Raw genomic sequence first — 23,543 nt, 5'->3', positions numbered from 1 at the left:
GTTCAATTTAGTGTAAAATAAATGCACAATAACTACACTACAAACCTCACCTTGGTCATATAAATATGTCAGCAATTAACCCAACAGAGAAATCAGGATACACTTCCTCAACAAGTGGCAAGGCTAAGGAAGGTACTATTCCAAGGCCTAGTTGAATGAAAAGGCATTAACTCATTTAAGAGGAAGTCAGAAAAAGCCATATATATGCAGTTGACAGCTCCAGAGATACATACTGAGGGGATTTGAAAAGATGTTTAGATGAACTCTCTTGTGAAGCAGAAACTGCAGGACAGACCCGCTGGCTTCAATGCCACTTTTGTAAAACTATGTAAGTAAATCTTTCACTGATGTTTTACCAACCATTTGGGAGAACCTCCTCAGGAAACTCTCCCCTCTACCCAAATAATGTACTTTCTGGTTTCTCTCTCAGAACACAATTCTAGCTGCATAATGTTGGTTGCAAATAACCTATATTTGACTCACTTCTAATTGCTTTCCCCGTTGACAGAATTCCAGGAGTAATGTGTTTGTGGTGTTGGGGCAACCAGAAAAGGCATGAGAAAAAAAAACAAAACCCTAAAAGTGACTATCAATCTTGACAGAAAAACTTGGTTCGTGTGAACTGCCAGAAGATAATTATGTTAGTAATTAATTGGCTCAGTCCTTTATGCATCTTTTTATTGGTCCAGTCTGATGCAAATACAATCAAATCCATTCATATGCAACCCAGTAAATGGATGTTTATACCAGGTCCCAGCTTGTTGCTCACTGAGTCAGCAATGGCACAGCCATTCCTCACACCAAGGTCATGTGGCATGTGCTACCTTTTATCATGTCTTTATTCAAAAAGACTTCATTCTGACACAAACCATCCCATCAGTATGTCGAGGCATTTCTGAGGTCCCTTTGTGTTTTCTTTTGACCCCTAACTATTTGGAGGATGGGAGATCCTGGTAAGTGACAATTCTTCCACTATTTCCAAAACATTTTTGCTCTGTTCTATGGGGAGTGATGAAAGATCACGGAGTGTCCACTATTCATGAGTCAGTAGACAATATGACACAAACAAGCTCAATTCAAATCTTCACATTCACTCACACATACAGAACTTACTAGTTAGGGACTATTCCTGAGATGCTGCCTGGCCTGCTGTGCTTTGACCAGCAACACATTTGCAGCTGTGATCTCCAGCATCTGCAGACCTCATTTTTTAGTAGAAAGAGTAGGATGCCCACTGATTCATCCTCTCCCAAGAGCAGGAGCACTGTGACCAACACAGAGACCAATACAACCAACTCAGCGTCTATAGGGAGATTGAGACTAGTTTTACACTTCAGGATATCACAGTTAAGTGAGACAATGATTGGGGATGGGATTGAAACTTCTCTTCTTTTGGGTGAGGTTTTTGTTGTTGCAAACTTTGCCCTCATCAACGTAAGAGATAGTCACACTGGAGAGTGGAGCACTGAATGTCAGCACTTCACACATCAGTTACAGAAACACTGATAGCGGGGCGGTTAGTTTGGAGATATGATTCTCTCTTTAGGATTTGCTGTACAATGATAAGTTAGATCAACCCTCATTTCTAAGCTCAGGTGGGAGAATATCAGATTTTTAATCTGACAGTTTAAATACCGATTCGGATATTATGTTCTATCTTCAAGGTTAAGATAGACTTTGAATCAGTAAGGGAATCAACGTTATCGGGTAAAGCCAGGAAAGTGGATTCAACGGTGTTCTGATCAGCCATGATCAAAGTGAATGGTGGGGCAGCCTCAATGGGCTGAATGGCCTACAATGCTCTTGTATCTTCTGGTCTTAAATTTGCTGTCAATTTCCCTCAAAACATGTTTCAGTTCCACTGTATAATTGTTAGTTCTTCCGATGCTAAAGTGTGTTTCCACCTTCCACTTAGTTCCTCTAACAACCAGACATTGGTCTCTTTTAAATAACGTTCCTAATTAGTGCTGAATGATTAAAACTGCTCTGCTCACTTACTCAGGAATACAGTGGAAGAACTTTGTGTCTTATTAGTACAGTCTGAATTTGATCGATTCCAGAAGCAATGCAGCTTCTCTACATACAGTTCCACTCTAACTTCCAACTCCAGCTGTCTTTATTGAATCCCCTTTTCCAAGCTGTTCCAATTTTTGTCATCTTCTTCCCCTTTTCCAACATCTCAGGAAAGGAGATGCACTTATTTCCAAACATTATATATCTGATTGTGTAGGAAACTTTTCACAGGATAAATGGACTGAAAATTGCAAAAAAAAAACAAAAACCCATGACACAAATGGAAACATGGTGGACATTGGCCATCATCTCCGTTTCACTGCAGTGCTCCAGTGAAGTCAGCACAAACTGGAACAATGTCACTTTACTTTCCACTTGGGAACCCTGCAGCCTTCACTACTCAATATCAATTTCAATTATTTTAGAGCCTCAGCACCTTCTCCCAAAGTGGAGGTGAGTACTTCAGATGCTGGAGATTAGATTCAAGATTAGAGTGGTGCTGGAAAAGCACAGCAGGTCAGGCAGCATCCCAGGAACAACAAAATCGACGTTTTGGACAAAAGCCCTTCATCATTCCTGGTCCTTCTCCCAAGTCCATACCCCAGCCCTCACACCCCAGGCTTTGCCATCACATGGTCTGCTTTCAGCACAGCCAACCCATTTTCACCCACTAATGGTGCCCATTCGCCGCTTTTCTTTCTCTTGGGTTTATTGTCATCCATTCCTTTGTCTGTCCAACTGCTGTTCTTTCTCTCTAGGCTTCATCTCCGCCAATTGTTTACCATCCCCTTCGCCACAGTCTTCAGCACATATACCAATCATTTCCTCGCATGTTTGAGTTTGGGAATCAAAGACATTTAAATGGGAATAAAATACATTATTAAAACAACAAAAAAGACTAAATTGGGACATCATATATAGTACTGAGGGCAGAAACTCCATTTCAAACATATCACTTAGATTCTCTTTTTTATGAGTATTAGCCATGGTGTGACATATTTGCACTTAATTTCTTTGTCAGCTTTTATTTTGCATTGGATTATTGTCTGCATTGAGACAGGATACTAAGGAATTTAATAAAAATGTGTCAACATTCATCCAACAATATCATCCACTGTAATTATCAGGTTACAGTTATCAAACTGGGAGCAATGCTTCAGTAACCAGCAACAAATTCCACATGTAACACTTCTCCTGCCTTCCAATTGCCAGCCCATTTTGCATTGGGGGAGGGGGGTGTGAAGAAGATAATGGAAAGCATGGTGTTCAGTTTGCCTGAATCAATCCCTTCACCTGCAATATCTACTCTGGTGCTAAGAACATGCTGTGCTACATGGTCTACTGACTGGAAAGCTTCACAATGAGCCAGTGAGGAACACGCTGGGACTTGGTTCACAGTTTCAAGTAGGAACAACGTGGTTGCATCAACTCATTCGACACGAGGCAAATCAAGGTATCTGTTTCAGAAACATACACACACACAAACTGCAAATATAAAAACAACTGCCAATGGTTGAAGATATACCAATCTACAAAAGTGGGGCCCATAGTTAAGCTATTATACACACAGAAATGTCACAGAAACACATCAAGAGACTCTCACAGGAATATTACAATATCTGTACTATCCTGGATAATTTACAACCAGACAGACTTTGTTTTGTTCAAAGAAACCTATTTACACAGTTGACAGCAGAGAATGGAGCAGCCGGTCTCCACTCTGTTCATGTGGAGCATCACTTTCTCTGTCTTGTCTACAATCCTGGATGACAGCTTCAAAGACAGTGTGGCAGAGGGTTCAGTTCTTCCCTTCTTCCTGGTCGTGTGCTAGTTTTCCAGGTAAGATCAGAGAGAGTCTGTAAACCTTTATTGTTGTTATTTAAACCATTCGTTTTGAGTATTGACACTGAGGTGAGTTTATTTTTGGCAACAGTGTAAAAATATCGGTACTGGTTCTGCTGCCCATTGCATATCCCACATCATTTTCCCATCCCCAATAAATTGCCTCCAGAAAGCCAGGGTTCCTTTCCCTTAATACTTCGATGCAATGAAAAATTTCTTTATCCTTATAGCAGTACTATCTTGGTGTTCAGCTGATGTCAAGTCATACAATATATATTATTCTAAACCAATTACCAGAATCTTCAGAGCTAAACATCCAATTAGTTGGATATTTTGAAAGGAAAATTGAGTTAAGATCTTTCTAATACCCAACACATTCAACCATACAGTATCAGTGTAATAGGCTGAGTGCGCTTTTTATATAAATCAGTTCTTCTATTCTGTATCCACCACATTACGCTAAGCTTTCACAAAGGAAACCTTTTTGAAATTGAGACTGATGGGTATCATGGCTTAAGACTTGCATAATCTAAAGGTATCTGCCTGTGACTGATGACAGGGTGGCTCCTTGTCACTAGCTTTCCACTAGCATTACCTTTCTTCAACAGTAACAGCCATCTGCTTTTATGGAGAACCTTCGAAATAAAGGGATCTATCAAGGATCTTCACAGAGGTGAGAAAAACAAACAGAAATGTTCCAACCTAAAGATAGGGAAGAATGTTCAAAAGCTTCTCAGAGATGGCTTGTGAGAAAATCTGAAAGGAGTACAGAAAAGTTAAGGTGAATTTAAGGGTCTCCAATGTTGCTGAATGACCACTTGGAAACTTCAAGTACATGTTCTGATCATTTATAATTTTGGTGTCACAGGAAAAGCTTGTGAAGACTGCAAGACAGAAAATTAGCTTTTCATAGCAAAAGAAAATACAAGGAGAAGGGTTTTAATATTTTAAGGTTGCTACCTTCAGACTATTTAGCCTGAGTATTATGATTGCTTTCTGATGGATTAATGCCCTTCGGAGCTGATTAAGTTACACTTCAAACTGTTCAATCTTTATAAAAAATTGCTCCAATTGGGATTTTAAAAGTTGCCTAACGTTTTATCTTTTGCCATAGCATCCCATATTTTCATTTTGAAGATGATAGATAGATGTAGCAGAACAAAGGAATACATTTTAAAAATAGCCATGATGTACAGGGGCTGTGCAGTAACAGGGGAATCTATAATTAAATAATCCATTTACTTGGCCAGATTGTTTGCACACTGCCTATGATGTCCAAATTAGGTCATACTGTAGATGGCTGCTAGGGAAGGGACATTGACTACAGTTCTTGGAATGGTCAGGAAATGAAAGATTCTTTGAAGCTTGCCCCTCAGCCTCCACCTGCTTGCTTAGGGATATTAGACCCACTGTGTTAGATTTGATGAGTTGTCAGCACAGACTAAACACAGAACCTGGGGCCTGCCTAGTCTGTAGGACTCAGGACCACACTGGTCGATGTATTTCAACCAACTGAGCCATCAGGGCAGCTGATAGCAACTCTCTACAAATCCTTCTTTTGGACATAATCATAATGAAGGCCTCAGCACTAAGCTAAATCAGGGGCTCATATTTTCATTCATTAACTGAGATTAAACAAAGGGTACCCTCTTTACAGAACCCTTGCTGAATTGGACAGCTTTCTTACTAAAACAGCCTACAGGTGCCTGAAAAATATGGGGACCTGCAGTTTTAGAAATCCATGCACTTTTTACCCGAATGCCTGGGTGAAAGTAACAACTTGGGTTTGTTTAAAACAAAACAATGCAATTAAGGGTACTTGTAAATATCTGTAAGATGGGGATGGATTTAGCTGATCTCATCTCTCACCAGTAAGCAAAGTCTTTAGTTGGTAGGTGAGGCCGGGATGTAAGATGTTTACCGTTCCATTTCTCAGTCTCACCCCTTTCAAATCATGTTAGACATGATTGACAACATATACCTCCCCCACCTCCCACCAGAATCCCCTGGTGATTAAGAATGGATATTTATTATAACTACCCATCCCTATTCCCTTCTCCACTCACACTGCACTGTAAACATTACAAAAGCCTGATCAGACTGCCTTTTAGACTCCAGTGAGTTTGCAGTAGACATCGTTCAAATTAACACTAAACATTATCCTCACGTTTAAAAGTTCCAATGTGCACAAAAAAGTATACTTTTCCACACAGTTTTCTCTTAAAAATACAGCCATAAAATAGAGAAGTCAGATCCATATTAATATTTTCAGCTTGTACTATAGTACAATTGCCCTTTACAAAGTAGTGAGCATTAACCTTGGATCTTTTTTTATACTAATTCTCGAGTTGCTACTGTCTCAGCAGCAAAAACAGCACTGGGCATACCCCAGCTAAAGAAATAGATAGGGGCTACGCGGTGTAACCACGTAACGTGCAATTTAAACAGCACAAAGTAAACATGAGTGCCGACGCATCACCACAAGTAGCTAACTTCAATAGAAGCCATCAACTTTGCCTATCCACCCTTCGCACTGGTGAGGCTCAACCTGGCAGACTGTTACCATAGTTACCATCAACCGTTGTTTGGTACCCAGTGACTGCCATGTTGTCAGTTTTGGTTTTGGCACCCGTTTGCTCCAGGGTGTGGGTTTAGCCAAGAATTTTAAAAATATACACACACACAAACAAACATACACACACGCACGCGCGCGCACACACACACACACACACACACACACACAGAGGCTGGCCGATGGTGGAGTCACCACAGAGCCATGTTGTCACAAATGGCAGCAGGCATGCAGTCTTTGGGGAGCGGGTGAAGAAGGTGGGGTGGAGATTGGCCATCAGCTCCTCGCCAACATTACACAGCCGTCTCCTGATCCTCTCGCTGAATCATCTGGTAATGCTGCCGGTTCTCCAGGTATGCGGCCAGCTCCAGATCCATGGCCTTCTCTGCCTTGTTTTTCGGTGTGTCGCCCTGAGGAGCAATACAGGAAAGAGACAAAGGTAAGTCCACACTTGGACACACATCCACAGCACTATATCCCACCTTCACTTTTAACAGGGCCCCTTCTAAAAGCAGGTTACCCACACCACAACAGGCAATGTTGTCTGAGAGACTGCACTGCAAGAAATCGAGACTTTCTGCCTACACATTGCTGTGTCCTTGGTTGGTCCCACAATATATTATCAGAATCAGGACAATTCAGGCCTTGTACTAAACTGATTCTTTTCGTCATATGGTGTCAGCCAAGTCTCAGTTGTGAGTCAAGACGTCATGGCTTCAAGGCTCAGATCAAGACCACAAAATAAATCAGAGCTTACATTTCAGTGCAGTGCCAAGGGAATGCTGCATGACAGGAGATACAGCCTTTCTGATGTGATGCGAGACTAAAACTCCAGCAGCCCTTCTCAGGACAATGTAAACAGTACTATTTTGAAGAAGAGCATGGGGATGCTGTTTGGAGAAATAAATATCCCTCAGTGTAAGATAATGCAGGTTAGAAGTATTGGCCAAGCTAAATTATCCATATTGCCCAGCTTTGTGTAGATTAGGTGCACTAGCCATGGAAAATAAAGGGTTGTGGGCCAGGATAGGTGAGTATATCAGGGTAGGATGCTCTTTAGAGGGTCGGTGTGGACTCGATGGGCCAAATGGACTGCTACCACCCTATAGGGATTTCATGATTTTATAACGTTACAATCACAAAACCAGATCACCATTATATCATTTCTCATAGTGGGATCTCAATGTGAGCAATTGTTTCCCACATTATAACAGTCCCTACATTTCAAAGGTACCTTCTATGGCCACAAGAAATCGTGAAAGGTGCTGTATAAATGCAAGTCCATCTTTCTTTCTTCGTTGAGCTGGTGACATCACTAACTCATGTAAAGTAGGCATTGCTGGCTGACCAGCATTTATTGCCCATCCCTAGTTGCCCTTTAGAAGGTGGTGGTGAGCTGCCATCTAGAACTGCTGTAGGTAGACTCACAATGCCAATAGGGAGGGGGAACTTCAGGATTTTGGCCCCACGACAGTGAAAGAATGGCAATATATTTCCAAGTCAGAATAGTGAGTGGCTAACAGGGGAGCTAGCAGGTTGTGGCGTTTCCATGTATCTGCTGCCATTATCCTCCTAAATCAAAATGGTTGTGGATTTGGAAGGTGGTATCTAAGAATCTTTGGTGAATTTCTGCAGTGCATCTTGGAGATAGGTACACATTGCTGCTACTGAGCGTTGGTGGTGGAAGAGGTGGATGTTTGTAAATGTGATGCCAATCCAGCCAGCTGCATTGCCCTGAATGGTGTCAAGCTTCTTGAGTGTTTTTTTTTTAAAGACTGGATTAGATTATCTACAGTATGGAAACAGGCCCTTTGGCCAACAGGTCCACACTACCCTCCGAAGAGTAACCTACCCAAACCCATTCCCATACCTTATATTTACCCCTGACTAACACAACTAACACTATGGGCAATTTAGCATGGTCAATTCATCTGACCTGCACATCTTTGGATTGTGGGAACCTCTGATCTGCTCTTGTAGACATGGTGTTGATATGGTGAGTCCAGTTGAGTTTCTGGTCAATATTAATCCACAGGATGTTTACAGTGGGGAAATTCAGTGATGGTAACACCACTGAATGTCAAGGGGCACTGGTTAGATTGTTTCCAATTTGAAATGGTCATTACCTGGCATTAGTGTGCTGCGAATGTTACTTGCAACTCGTCAGCCCAAATCTGGTTATTGTCCAGGTCTTGCTGCATATGTTTGGACCAAGGCTGTTTATGAGGTCAGGAACTGAGTGGCCTCAGCAGAACCCAAACTGGATGTCACTGAACAGTTGCTACTTGATAGAACTACAGATGACACCTTCCCCCTGATGATCGAGAGAGACTGATGGGGCAGCAACTGACCAGGTTGGATTTCTCCTACACTGTGTGTGCAGGGCATACCTGGGCAATTTTCCAAATTGTCAGGTAGAAGTCACTGTAGTAACTGTACAGAAAATCCTTGGCTAGGTGAGTGGCAAGTTCTGGAGCACAAGTCTTCAGTATTGTCAGAATGGTGTCAGGGCTCATAGCCTTTGCAGTATCTAGTGTCTTCAGCTGTTTCTTGATATCACATGGAATGAATCAAATTGGCCAAAGCCTGGCACCTATGATGCTGGGTACCACTGAAGGTGTGCTGTTGGGAAGGTTTAAACTAGAATGGCAGGCAACGGGTACCAGAACAAGGGAAAAGAGGGTGGGGAAACAAGAACAGAACCAAACGACAGGAAAGAAAGAAGCAAAAGTAGAGGACAGGGAAAACAAGGGGCAAAAATAAATGGACTCACATGGCAAAGTATAACAACTTTTTGTCTTAATGCACAGACCACTGGTAATAATGTAGTTGAATTAGCAGTTTAAATAGACACAAACTGTTCTGATAGTGTGTTGATTACAAATATACGGGTGCAAGGTTATTAAGGATGGGAATGTAACATTCATTGCAAGAGGGTTTGAACTCAGCAGTAGCAATGCCTTATTTACATTGTACAGGGTATTGGCGAGACCACACTGCAGCTTCAATCTCCCTACCTAAGAAAGGATAAGCTCACCATTAAGGGACGCGTACTAGGCTGGTACCAGGGATCGCAGGACTGTCCTGTGAGAAGAAATTGGTTCGGCTGAACCTGTAATCATTAGAAGGGTGAGAGAGGATCTGATTGAAACATTTAAAATTCTAATGGGGCTGGAGGAGATGAGAGAGGATGTTTTAATTGGTTGTGGAGTATGACTATATTCAAGAAAGAGTTGAATAACTTGCTTGATTTAATAGCTTCAAGCTTCAAGGAAGAAAGTGGGAACATGGCATTGTGATAGAGGATTTGCTATGACAACACTGAATCGCAGGACAGCTTCAAAGAGTAAGATAAGGGACCATGGTGTTAGAGGCAAGGTACAGCATGGATAGAAGATTGGCTGTCTGGCACAAGGCAGAGAGTTGGGTTAAAATGGTCTTTCTCAGGATGGAAGCCAGTGACTACTGGTGTTCCACAATTAAGTATGTTGGGACCGCAACTTTTCACTTTATACATTAATGATCTGGATGAAAGAACTGATGGCAGATGATACAAAGATAGGTGGAAAGATAATTATTATTGAGGAGGCAGGGAGGCTGCAGAAAGAATTAGACAGGTTAGAAGAGTGGAATAAGAAGTATCAGATGAAATGTAACTTGGGAAAGTGTGAGGTCGTGCACTTTGGTAGGAAGGAAGGAAGGCATGGACTACTTTCTAAATGGGACGAGAATTCAGAAATCTGGAGTACAAAAGGACTTGGGAGCCTTAGTCCAGGATTCTCTTAAGGTAAACTTACAGGTTGAGTCAGTAATTAGGCAGGCAAATACAATATTGTCATTCATCTCGAGACGATTAGCACATAAAAGCAGGAACATACTTCTGAGGCTTTATAAGGTTCTGGGCAGACTACATTTGAAGTGTATGAGCAATTTTAGGCCCCATTCCTCAGGAAGGAAACACTGGCCCTGCAGTGGGTCCAGAGGAGGTTCACGAGAATGGTCCCAGGAATGAAAGACTTAACATATGAAGAATGTTTGAGGACTCTGGGACTATACTCTGGAGTTTAGAAGGATGACAGTGGATCTGATTGAAACTTCCAGAATACTGAATGGCTTGGACAGAGAGCTCATTGGGAAGATGTTTCTATTGGCAGGAGAGACAATGACCCAAGGGCACAGCCTTTAGAGTAAAGGGAAGACCCTTTAGAATGGAGATAAAGAGAAAGCTCTTTAGCCAGAGAGTGGTGAATCTGTGGAATTCATTGCCATTGAAGGCTATGGAGGCCAGGTCATTCAGTATATTTAAGATAGATTTCCAAGGGGATCAAAGGTTACGGGGAGCAAGTGGGAAAATGGGGTTGAAAAATCTATCAGCCATGATTGAATGCGGATGCTGGAATCCAATGTAGACAGGCAGGAGGTTGGAAGAACACAGCAAGCAAAGCAGCATCAGGAGGTGGAGAAGTCAACATTTCAGGAGTAACCCTTCCTCTGGGCAGGGATAGGTGTCGGGGAGCTGCAGATGAAGGGGGGGGCAAAGTGGTGAAGTGGAGATAGTTGAAGACAGATAGAAAGTATGACCCAGATGGTCAATGGAAAGAATGAATTTAGATGGTGTCAGGGAGCAGTGGCAGTGAGGGGAAGGGGCTGGGAGTCAGAGGATGGGGAGACCATAAGACCATAAGACATAGTAGTGGAAGTAAGGCCATTCGGTCCATCGAGTCCACTCCGCCATTCAATCATGGCTGATGGGCATTTCAACTCACTTACCTGCATTCTCCCCGTAGCCCTTAATTCCTTGTGACATCAAGAATTTATCAATCTCGGCCTTGAAGACATTTAGCGTCCCGACCTCCACTGCACTCTGCGGCAATGAATTCCACAGGCCCACACTCTCTGGCTGAAGAAATGTCTCCGCATTTCTGTTCTGAATTGACCCCCTCTAATTCTAAGGCTGTGTCCACGGGTCCCAGTCTCCTCGCCTAACGGAAACAATTTCTTAGCGTCCACCCTTTCCAAGCCATGTATTATCTTGTAAGTTTCTATTAGATCTCCCCTTAACCTTCTAAACTCCAATGAATATAATCCCAGGATCCTCAGCCATTCCTCGTATGTTAGACCTACCATTCCAGGGATCATCCGTGTGAATCTCCGCTGGACACGCTCCAGTGCCAGTATGTGCTTCCTGAGGTGTGGGGACCAAAACTAGACACAGTACTCCAAATGGGGCCTAACAGAGCTTTATAAAGTCTCAGTAGCACATTGCTGCTTTTATATTCCAACCCTCTTGAGATAAATGACAACACTGCATTCGCTTTCTTAATCACGGACTCAACCTGCACGTTTACCTTTAGAGAATCCTCGACTAGCACTCCCAGATCCCTTTGTACTTTGGCTTTACGAATTTTCTCATCGTTTAGAAAGTAGTCCATGCTTGCATTCTTTTTTCCAAAGTGCAAAACCTCGCATTTGCTCACATTGAATTCCATCAGCCATTTCCTGGACCACTCTCCCAAACTGTCTAGATCCTTCTGCAGCCTCCCCACTTCCTCAGTACTACCTGCCTGTCCACCTAACCGTATCATCTGCAAACTTCACTAGAATGCCCCCAGTCCCTTCATCCAGATCATTATTATATAATGTGAACAGCTGCGGCCCCACCACTGAACCCTGTGGGACATCGTTTGTCACCGGCTGCCATTCTGAAAAAGAACCTTTTATCCCAACTCTTTGCCTTCTGTCAGACAGCCAATCCTCAATCCATACCAGTAGCTCCATTTGAACACCATGGGCCCTCACCTTGTTCAGCATCCTCCCGTGTGGCACCTTATCAAAGGCCTTTTGGAAGTCTAGATAGACCACATCCACTGGGTTTCCCTGGTCTAACCTACTTGTCACCTCTTCAAAGAATTCCAACAGGTTTGTCAGGCATGACCTCCCCTTACTAAATCCATGTTGACTTGTTCTAATCAGACTCTGCTCTTCCAAGAATTCAGAAACCTCATCCTTAATGATGGACTCTAGAATTTTACCAACAATCGAGGTTAGGCTAATTGGCCTATAATTTTCCATCTTTTGTCTTGATCCTTTCTTGAACAAGGGGGTTATAACAGCGATCTTCCAATCATCCGGGACTTTCCCTGACTCCAGTGACTTTTGAAAGATCTCAATCAATGCCTCCGCTATTTCGTCAGCCACCTCCCTCAGAACTCTAGGATGTATCCCATCGGGGCCAGGAGATTTATCACTTTTAAGACCTTTTAGCTTTTCTAGCACTTTCTTTTTTGTAATGGCAACCATAATCAACTCAGCCCCCTGACTCCCTTTAATTGTTGGGATATTACTCATGTCTTCCACTGTGAAGACTGATGAAAAGTACTTGTTAAGTACTCCTGTTATTTCCTTATCTCCCATCACTAGGCTTCCAGCATCAGTTTGAAGTGGCCCAATGTCTACTTTTGCCTGTCATTTGTTTCTTGTATATTTAAAGAAACTTTTACTATAATTTCTAATATTACTGGCTAGCCTACCTTCATATTTGATCCTCTCCTTCCTTATTTCTCTCTTTGTTATCCTCTGTTTGTTTTTGCAGCCTTCCCAATCTTCTGATTTCCCACTGCTCTTGGCCACTTTATAGGATCTTTCTTTTTCTTTAATACATTTCCTGACTTCCTTTGTCAGCCATGGCTGTCTAATCCCTCCCCGGATAATCTTTCTTTTCTTGGGGATGAACCTCTGTACAGTGTCCTCAATTATACCCACAAACTCCTGCCATTTTTGCTCTACTGTCTTCCCCGCTAGGCTCTGCTTCCAGTCTATTTTTGTCGGTTCCTCTCTCATGCCCTCATGCGGTTATTTGAAATTGGAGAACTCAGTGTTGAATCCTCTGGGCTACCTGTTAGCACCCGGCCCATATCCCTCCAAGCCCTGCCTATTCAAATACTCATCTATTTGCCTTTTAAATTGTTCCTCCAATTTACGCTGTGGTTTGTTTTGGCAATGGAGCAGGCCAAGGATGGTCATGTCGGAGAGGGAGTGATTGGGGGAATTGAAATGGGCAGTGACTGGGAAGTCCAGTCAGCCTGTGGCCCGGCTGCGATGCTTTGTGAGCTATTCTGTAGTTTACTTTCGGTCTCTCTGATATAGAGAAGACTACGTTTGGAGCACTTGATGCAATAAACTAAGTTGGATGAGAGGTAGGCGAATTTCTGTGACACCTGGAATGACTGTTTGGGGCCCTAGATGTGGGTGAGGCGGGTGGTGTACCAGCAGATTTTGCATTTTGTCTGGTTGTAGGGGAAGGTACCTGGGTTCGGTGGCGGGGGTGGTGTGAACCTGTCTGAGGGAACGGTTCATGTGGAAGGCTCAGAGGGGTGGGGAGGGAAGATGTTCTTGGTGGTGGGGTCTATTTGGAATTGGCAGAAATGTCTAAGGATGATGCGTTGGATGCAGAGACTAGTGGAGTGGTAGGTAAGGACAAGGGGAACTCTGTCCTTATTGCGTTGAGGAAGGTGTTTAGAGTGGTGGGACCAGGAATGGAGGTGGTACGGAGGAGGGCTATCTGGATGATGGAGGGAGAAAAAGTGTGCTGTTCGAAATCGTTGGACGTATGGGATGCTCACGAGTGGAAAGTCTTCTTGTCCGAGCAGATGTGGCAGAGGCAGAGGAATTATGAGAATGGGTCGGAGGTCTTGCAGGAAATTGGGTGGGAGGAGGTGTAGTCCAGGTAGTTATGGGAGTCTGTGGGTTTGTAGTAAACATTCATCTGGAGTTTGTCACCGAAGATGGAAAAGGTGAGGTTGAGAAAGGGGAGGGAGGTGCACGAGATGGACCAAGTGGCAGAGATTGAATGGCACAGCAGACTTGATGGGCTGAATGGTCTAATTTCTGCTCCTATGGTTGTATAGGAGAATGGCTTCATTCTGCTCCTCATTTATGTTTCCATACTTAAGATTGGAAAACAGCTGAAGAAGCTTCACAGGAGCATTCTCAGAAAAGAAACCTGATTCTGAGTCAAAAACAACACATGAGGAAAGGTGATCAACAAGTACTGAAAGAAACTGATTTCAGGTTGTCTATTAAGAACACAAGGTGGAGGCAAAGATGTTTGGGGAAAGGAAACGTGCTTATATGTTCACATATAATGTCCATTCATCGATCAGCATTGAGTGCAAGGTCTAATGGCTGGAGCTGTTAAGGATAGAGAGAGATGTGATCCTAATGTCACTGTGACCCCATTGCTTGGAGCGAGACTGCTGCTTTCCCAGTGTTTAACTCGTAAGGAGCTCTAGCAGATGGACAACATCATACCAACAAGCTCCATCCCTTACAAAAGGCTTCAAATCTGTCAGCTTTCCTCAACATTTCTCCCACTCCCAGAACAAATGAAGGAGACTACATTAATGGAGAAGAAACAAATTTCACAGTGATAGTAAAAGGAAACTTACGAGAGTGAAACAATTTCAAAGTTTCTAGATATTGAACTCTTTTTAACACTGTGTAGTGTCTTGTTTCTTTAATTCATTGAAAGACAAATATTGTTGTTTGCTTACATCCAGGTTGTAATATTGCATTAAGGTTAACTTGATTGAAGATTGCAGACTCTATTAAGAATTGCGCATAAACCTTATATTCAGACTAACAACTGCTTTTGTACAGAAACTACCAGCAACACCTTCTGCTGCTCCCATGGGTTGAGCATCGTGTGGAACATGGAAACGCATTGGAAGCTTTCAGGAACACACTTCCTTTATACCTAGAGTAATAAATTGGAAGGAGATCCCTGCATATATCTGTTAGGCTTTCAGTTCTTCCCTAAATTTCTGCTTGATTTCCTTCCAAAACCCTGCATTATTTTAGGATCATCAAAATCATCTCCAGACTAATGAAAGCAGCTTGTAAAAACCATCAAAAGTGCAGTCAATAATTAGAGCGCCCTACTCATTAATTTTATAGAAGGCTAATTGTATTCCCTGGAAGTTAACATGTTAAGGTTATTCATATATTGATCTTCCAAATTTAATGCCAACATTGAGCTGCACATTTTGCAAAAGAACTTCAGAGCTGAAAGATGGGCTGCTTCAGTTTAGAAGCTGCTGCTCTTTTACACTCTTATTTTCTGCTTTACCTCAACATGTGAGGAGCCTCCATGTCAAACAGTGCTGAATTAGACCACCCACAGATTCCTGTTTTGAAACTCATGACAAATGAGGGACAGGTGAGAAACTGAGCTAACCTATGAAGGGGCACTCTGAAATTCTTTTAAGAGCTTCAAGCGTTTTAGTCTGCTTCAAATTCAACAATGAAGAATCTTGCCAGGACAGGACGAATTTGGTTTTAGCTGACTACATCAATGAGACAGTCTCCTCCTCCCACCACCAACGACACGACACCCTTCTCCCCCTGAGTCCGTGTACTCAACTGCAATTAGTCTCACCAAACACAAACTGTATTCACTTATGGGAGAACTTCACACACATTGTGCTAGAATTAGCAATGGAGGAAAACCACATCCTGAACTGTTCAGTCACTTAATCTGCTCACCCCCACCCAACATTTCTTATTTTGGAGCTGGTTGTAATCTGTAAAATCTGTGCCCATGACTTACAATTGCATCTGCAGCTCTGCGGGCACTGTGTAAGGAAATGAAAACCACAATCGTACAAAGCACCCACAGAGCTTATGTGCTTATGCCTTATCCCCACCACAGCGACTATACTGAACCCACAAAGACGACAGTCAAGGCTTCACTGAGGCCTGGCACTAGAGCTAGAATTTTCTCAACAGGCTTTTTATCAAACTACTGTCTTTTATTACTGATTTTTTTGCAGTTTCCAGTGGTTGCTATAGCATTCATACAAGAGAACCTTACAATGCAGTGAATGCTTAGAATTTTCCATGCCAGGCTGAACCTAGGTCTACAAAGAGCCTTCTCACATAGGAGGTGCAGGATTTAATACTTTGCCAGTAACTGAACTGGTTCTCTACTAAAACGTGTTGCTTCTTACAGCAAGGGTAGGCATTTCTGAATGAGCCCATGAAGGGAAACCCCCCACAGCTCTCTCATTGGATGAGACAGCAAGGATTAATTACACTGAGTGCTTTGTGGGCATTCCTACACAGGCAGTGCACTGATAATATGAGCACATCCCCTACGTCATTCAATGCACGAGTGGATTCTCTGTCGATACAGGGTTCACTCTGTCATCAGACATCAGTGAAATGTTTGTCCAAGATCAAGGAGCTGGAATCTGAGAGCTGGAACGAGCTGAGAGAAGATATCCCCTTCCTCCTCAGTTATGGAAAAGCAAGTCAGAAAAATACCCTGGCAGCAATAGAAGGAGGGAACATGTATTTATAAAATGCCTTTCACAATCTCAGGACAATGACAAGTGCTATAAAGCTAATGACACACCTTCGCCCGCAAACAAAGAGGTAGCCCCCAGCATCAGTTCAAAAAGGATAGGAGGGACAATGTTTTTACACAGACAGTGGTTCATGTGTGCAATCAACTTCCAGAGAAAGTGATGGATGCGGGTACAGTTACAATGTTTAAAATACATTGGTGTAAGTACATGATTAGGAAAGGTTTGGTGGGAAATGGGCGAAATCCAAGCAAGGGTTTGGGAACATGGTCAGCATGGACTGGCTGGACCAAAGGGTCTGTTTCTATGCTGTATGATTCTAAGATCCTTTGAATTCATTTCAGATGATATGAAGAAATGGCTAAAGGCACTGGATACTGACAAGGCTATGGCCCCTAACATGCTGACAATATTAACTGAAGATTTGTTCTTATACCAGGTTTCTTTCAGAGGCATAGAGATGTACAGCATGAAAATAGACCCTTCAGTCCAACTCATCCATACCAACCAGATATCCTAGCCTAATCTAGTCCCATTGGCCAGCACTAGACCCATGTCTTTCTAAACCATTTCTATTCATGTACCTATCCAGATGTCTTTTAAATGTTGCAGTTGTATCTGCCTTCACAACGTCCTCTGGCAGCTCATTCCTTCTGCGTGAAAATGTTGCCCTTTAGGTCTCTTTTATATCTTTCCCCTCTCACCCCAAACCAATGCTATCTAGTTCTACATTCCCCCACCCCAGGGAAAAGACCTTGTCGATTTACCCGAATCATGTCTTTCATAATTTTATAAACCTCCATAAGGTCACCCCTCAGCCTCCAACACTCCAGGGAAAATATCCCCAACCTATTCAGCCTCTCCCTTTGCTCAAATCCTCCAACCCTTACAACATCCTTGTAAATCTTTTCTCAACCCTTTCAAGTTTCACAACATCCTTCTGATTGGAGGGAGACCAGAATTGCACACAATATTCAGAAGTGGCCTAACCAATGTCCTGTGCAGTTGCAAAATTACCTCCCAACTCCTTTACAATGCTCTGAACAATAAAGGAAAGCATACCAAATGCATTCTTTACTATCCTACCTACCTGGGACTCTACTTTCAAGGAACAATGAACCTGCATGCCAAGGTCTCTTTGTTCAGCCGCCCCCACTAGGACCTTACCATTAAGTGCCTTTCCAAAATGTAGCACCTCACATTTATCTAAACTACACTCCATCTGCCACTTCTCAGCTCATTGGCCCATCTGATCAAGATCCCGTTGTAATCGGAGGTAACCATCTTCACTGTCCACTCCACCTCCAATTTTGGTGTCATCTGCAAACTTATTAACTATACCTCTGATGAAAAGTAGAGGACCCAGCACCGATCCTTGGGGCAAACCACTCGTCACAGGCTTCCAGTCTGAAAAGCAACTGTCTACCATCACCCTCTCTCTTTGAGCTAGTTCTGCATCCAAATGACTACTTCTCCCTGTATTCCATGAGATCTAATCTTATTAACAGTCTACCATGAGAAACCTTTTTGAATGCCTTACTGAAGTCCATATAGATCACGTTCACTGCTCTGCCCTCAACTATCCTCTTTGTTACTCCTTCAAAAAACTCAAGATGGTGAGACATGATTTCCCATGCACAAAGCTATGCCAATTTTCTCTAATAGTCCTCGCCTTTCCAAATACATGTATATCCTGTCCCTCAGGATTCCCTCTAACAACTTGCCCACCACCAACGTCAGGCTCACCGGTCTATAGTTCCCTGGCTTTTCCTTCCACCTTTCTTAAAAGTGGCACCACGTTAGTCAACCTCCAGTCTTCTGGCACCTTACTTATGACTATCGATGATACAAATATCTCAGCAAGGGCCCAGCAATCACTCTCTCTCATTCCTGATGAAGGGCTTATGCTCGAAACGTCGAATTCTCTATTCCTGAGATGCTGCCTGGCCTGCTGTGCTTTGACCAGCAACACATTTTCAGCTGTGATCTCCAGCATCTGCAGACCTCATTTTTTACCCAGCAATCACTTTGTTAGCTTGCAAGAAGTTCGAGGGTACATCTGATCAGGTCCTGGGAATTTATCCGCCTTTATGTGTTTTAAGACATCCAGCACTTAATCCTCTGTGATATCAAAATGTCAACAACTATTTCCCCACATTCTGTATCCTTCTCCATAGTAAACAGTGGTGCAAAATACTTGTTTAGCGTCTCCCACATCTCCTGTGGTTTCACACATAGGCAGCCTTGCTGATCTTTGAGAGGCCCTACTCTCTCTCTCTCTCTCTCTCTCTCTAGTTACCCTTTTGTTCCCCACCTCCTGCGGTTCCACACATAGGTTGCCTTTCTAATCTGTGAGGGGCCCTATTCTCTCCCTAATTACCCTTTTGTCCTTAATGTTTTCTTGAAATACAGTTTTAAAATGCGCAGCAAAAATGTGCATTTCCCTATTTTCATATGTAGTATGGTCTATTATTATCTCTGCATGCCTGCCTTTGTTATTATCTAAAAGCAATAAAGGATGGGAGCAATCAACCAACTTCAAATTTAAAATGACCAATTAATCTAGTGTCAATCCGCAGTTGCAGAAGAATTCTGAGCTTCTCCCACCCTTTGCTTGGGGACAGTTTCTTAATTTTCTTCTGAAAAGTCTGACTCACATTGTAGGCAATGAACAAAACTGTCCCCATCCAAGGAATGGAGGTAGGAAGAGGAGATAATTGGGTGGGTTGACACTGGGCAGTAATTACCACACCCCATCCCTCTCCTCAAGCAGAATGGCCTAAAGTCAACCTCCTGGCCCAGACTTAATCACAGCCCTTTTAAAGTGGTCCTGCCTTGCCTGTAATTACTACAGATAGATTATCTTCCTGGCTGGCAAACTATTGCGAGCATTTGGTCAGTTTGAGATGGTAGCGGAGGGTGATGAAGAATCCCTCAATCTACACTAAATTCTTCAAGAACGAAGTACTGGACGCAGAGATTGGGGGGGGGGGGGGGTTCCACTCCCAAGATCCAGCTCCCCACCCTCACTCCCAAATTCCCTGCTCCCCTCACCCTAGGACCGCCAACTCCCAATGCCCCTTGCTGACTCAGCACCTTGGTCATGATCCTCCACCTGGGGGGCACAGCTTGAAGGCCCTGGCACCAACCATGGCCTCCATTGTGGCACTGCTACATTTTGGCGATGCCAGCCTCGGATTAACCAGTGGCACCAGGTTTGCAATTCCAGCAGAAATCTTGCTGGCAGCCAATCAGCTGCCCTGGCTGATAGAAAAAAGAGCCAGCATCCTTTCTGACTAATGTAGGCTGCGGGTTTCTCTCGTAATTCTCCCGTTTTGGACTTCACCTGAAAACGAAGGAAAACAAATCTCTCACCCTATATCTCTTTGCCAAGGTCACACACTAAGTGGAAATAATTTCTCCCTCTCTATTCCAACTATCCCCCTTTTTTTTTGTAAACAAGTCCTTAAACTTTCAAATTCCAGAGAAGAAAAATTGCCAGTTTGTGTCATCTCTTGTATTAATCTCACGTTGGGAGTTCACACATGAATCTAGTGAATCTACACTGCACTCCCATCATTCTGAAAGTATGGTGCCCAGAATTGCACCGAGTATTCCACAAGCGCTCTTAAGTTTTGCACAGTTAAAGGATAACTGCTACCCACTTGTACTCTAGTCCTCTAAGTATGAGACCAGCATTCTGCTAGGAGTCTTGAATATTTTCTGCATCTAGCTCATTGCATGAATTGTATTGTGGTTCTGTTTGCCGAGCTGGGAATCTGTGTTGCAGATGTTTCGTCCCCTGTCTTGATGACATCCTCAGTGCTTGGGAGCCTCCTGTGAAGCGCTTCTGTGATGTTTCCTCCGGCATTTATAGTGGTTTGTATCTGCCACTTCCGGTTGTCAGTTCCAGTTGTCCGCTGCAGTGGCTGGTATATTGGGTCCAGGTCGACGTGTTTATTGATTGAATCTGTGGATGAATGCCATGCCTCGAGGAATTTCCTGGCTGTTCTCGGTTTGGCCTATCCTATAATAGTAGTGTTGTCCCAGTCGAATTCATGTTGCTTGTCATCTGAGTGTGTGGCTACTGAGGATAGCTGGTCGTGTCGTTTCGTGGCTAGTTGGTGTGGCTAAACGTCTGCAATACCAATTCCCAGCTCGGCGAACAGAACCACAACAACCAGCACCTGAGCTATAAATCTTCTCCCAAACTTTGAGCATGAATTGCATATTTTGATCATAGAGTCATAGAGATGTACAACATGGAAACAGACCCATCGGTCCAACCCGCCCATGCCGATCAGATATCCCAACCCAATCTAGTCCCACCTGCCAGCACCTGGCCCATATCCCCCCAAACCCTTCCTTTTCATATACCCATCCAAATGCCTCTTAAATGTTACAATTGTACCAGCCTCCACCACATCCTCTGGCAGCTCATTCCATACACATACCACCCTCTACATGAAAAAGTTGCCCCATAGGCGTCTTTTATATCTTTCCCCTCTCACCCTAAACCTATGCCCTCTAGTTCTGGATTCTCCGACCCCAGGGAAAAGACTTTAACTATTTATCATATCCATGCCCCTCATAATTTTGTAAACCTCTATAAGATCACCCCTCAGCCTCCAACGCTCCAGGGAAAACAGCTCCAGCCTGTTCAGCCTCTCCCTGTAGCTCAGATTCTCCAACCCTGGCAACATCCTTGTAAATCTTTTCTGAACCCTTTCAAGTTTCACAACATCTTTCTGATAAGATAAGACCAGAATTGCATGCAATATTCCAACAGTGGCCTAACCAATGTCCTGTACAGCCGCAACATGACCTCCCAACTCCTGTATTCAATATTCTGACCAATAAAGGAAAGCATACCAAACGCCTTCTTCACAATCCTATCTACCTGCGACTCCACTTTCAAGGAGCTATGAACCTGCACTCCAAGGTCTCTTTGTTCAGCAACACTCCCTAGGACCTTACCATTAAGTGAATAAGTCCTGCTAACATTTGCTTTCCCAAAATACAGCACCTCGCATTTATCTGAATTAAATTCCATCTGCCACTTCTCAGCCCATTGGCCCACCTGGTCCAGATCCTGTTGTAATCTGAGGTAACCCGCTTCACTGTCCACTACATCTGCAATTTTGGTATCATCCGCAAATTTACTAACTGTACCTCTTATGCTCGCATCCAGCACCGATCCTTGCTCATAGGCCTCCAGTCTGAAAAACAACCCTCCACCACCACCCTCTGTCTTCTACCTTGGAGCCAGTTCTGTATCCAAGTGGCTAGTTCTCCCTGTATTCCATGAGATCTAACCTTGCTAATCAGTCTCCCATGGGGAATACCAGGTTCCTTTGAGCCTCCACCGTTTGTACCATTCAGAAAGTATCTTTTTAGGTCCAAAATGGATGACATCCTATTTGCCTACATTTTCTCCAATTGTGCCCATTTGCTTAACCGATCAAAGTCTCTTTGTAATTTTAAGCTTCCACCTATACTGCTTACAATGCTGCCTATTCTTATGTCATTGACCGATTTGGACATTTGGCTTCCTATCCCATTGCCTGATCCTCCAACGAAGCCAAAATGGCAAAAGTGAAACACAAGCTGTAATGGCATTAAAGAACACAGCAGCACTGCATGTGCAAACATTCATATATATGACAGCACAGACCCATATAAAGTCAAACCTCACTACAGGGCCATAACATACAATAGAAGGTAGCTGTTTAGTCCATCAAGAGTACTTATTCACTGACATCATGGGTTGTTTTACCTCCACATAGGTCATGGTGCTGCTTCGTTAAGGGACATGGTACCTGGGTATGGTATGGTACAACCACAGAATATTGCATTAGTAACAAGACAGTAATTCAAGTTAACAGCAGCATAGTTTAACTTTGGAGACGTGTGTCCTGTGACTATTGAGAGGTGAAAGTTGAGAATCTTAGTTTCTCTCTTCCTTAGAGTACCATAAATACTCTTAATGCTTTACTGGACACCAATGCCAACATCAGCATCAGTTTTGAAGGGCAGAAATGTTCCTAAAGTGTCTGATACTTTGATCACTAACTTTCTCTTTTAGCTGTGTCCTGTATTAGTTAACTTTTCTGTGCATTCTGTTTGCAATTAACTTTTGCTTTACTCACTTTGAAACGTGTTTTTTTCCCTATGAAGGTCTATTCTCCAGACCTCAGCATTGTTGCTCTGCAAGCGCACATACAGCTCACACAGCAGTCACACAGAGTCATTTGAACCAATCATGTGAATGCAAAATGCTGGGAGAATGGTTCTAAACATTTACTGGCAGCTTCAGGGCAAATTCCAGCGAGCTCCACATTGGCAAGATGGACAAGCATCGGAAAGGACTGAAATTTGAAAGATGGACTACAGCGCTGGTCAAAGAGTGCCCCTTATCATCATTTAATAGGGTGTCTCCTTCATTAGCTTGATGCAGGGAGAGTAAGCACTGTTAGTTTTGCCTTAACTCTATCAACGCTGGTGATAATGTTTACTGAATTAAAAAGATTGCCATAGAACATATCAAATTTGATTTGACCTTAAACTGAATGACTTTTTGCCCTCATTTGACAGGTAAAAAGCCAACTTGCAGACAGAAAAGAGTTCAGGAATGTGGACCTGTGAATCCACAGACAGCTTAGTGTTTATGAAGAGGTGACACTGAAGAATCTGTTCTCCCAATCGTTTCCATCTGGTCGGTTATTAATGACAGGGTCAGTACAGCTTCCAGA

At 43.1% G+C, this 23,543-nt stretch overlaps 1 protein-coding gene across 3 annotated transcripts in view; it reads right to left on the bottom strand.

Moving 5' to 3' along the window:
• Positions 1-668: 668 nt before the first annotated feature.
• The window catches only part of dgkza (diacylglycerol kinase, zeta a), a 570,823-nt gene continuing 547,948 nt past the window's right edge, over positions 669-23,543 (bottom strand). For all 3 annotated transcript variants that reach the window (XM_060838748.1, XM_060838746.1, XM_060838747.1), the window contains one exon: positions 669-6,837. In XM_060838748.1, coding sequence (XP_060694731.1) covers positions 6,721-6,837 — 117 coding nt within the window. In that variant the 3' untranslated portion in view covers positions 669-6,720. The remainder of the gene's footprint in view (positions 6,838-23,543) is intronic.

Source organism: Hemiscyllium ocellatum, chromosome 18, assembly GCF_020745735.1.
Source record: "Hemiscyllium ocellatum isolate sHemOce1 chromosome 18, sHemOce1.pat.X.cur, whole genome shotgun sequence".
Taxonomy (NCBI): domain Eukaryota; kingdom Metazoa; phylum Chordata; class Chondrichthyes; order Orectolobiformes; family Hemiscylliidae; genus Hemiscyllium; species Hemiscyllium ocellatum.
The sequence above is the reverse complement of the archived record's forward strand: the minus strand, read 5'-3'. Positions and strand labels throughout refer to the sequence as shown.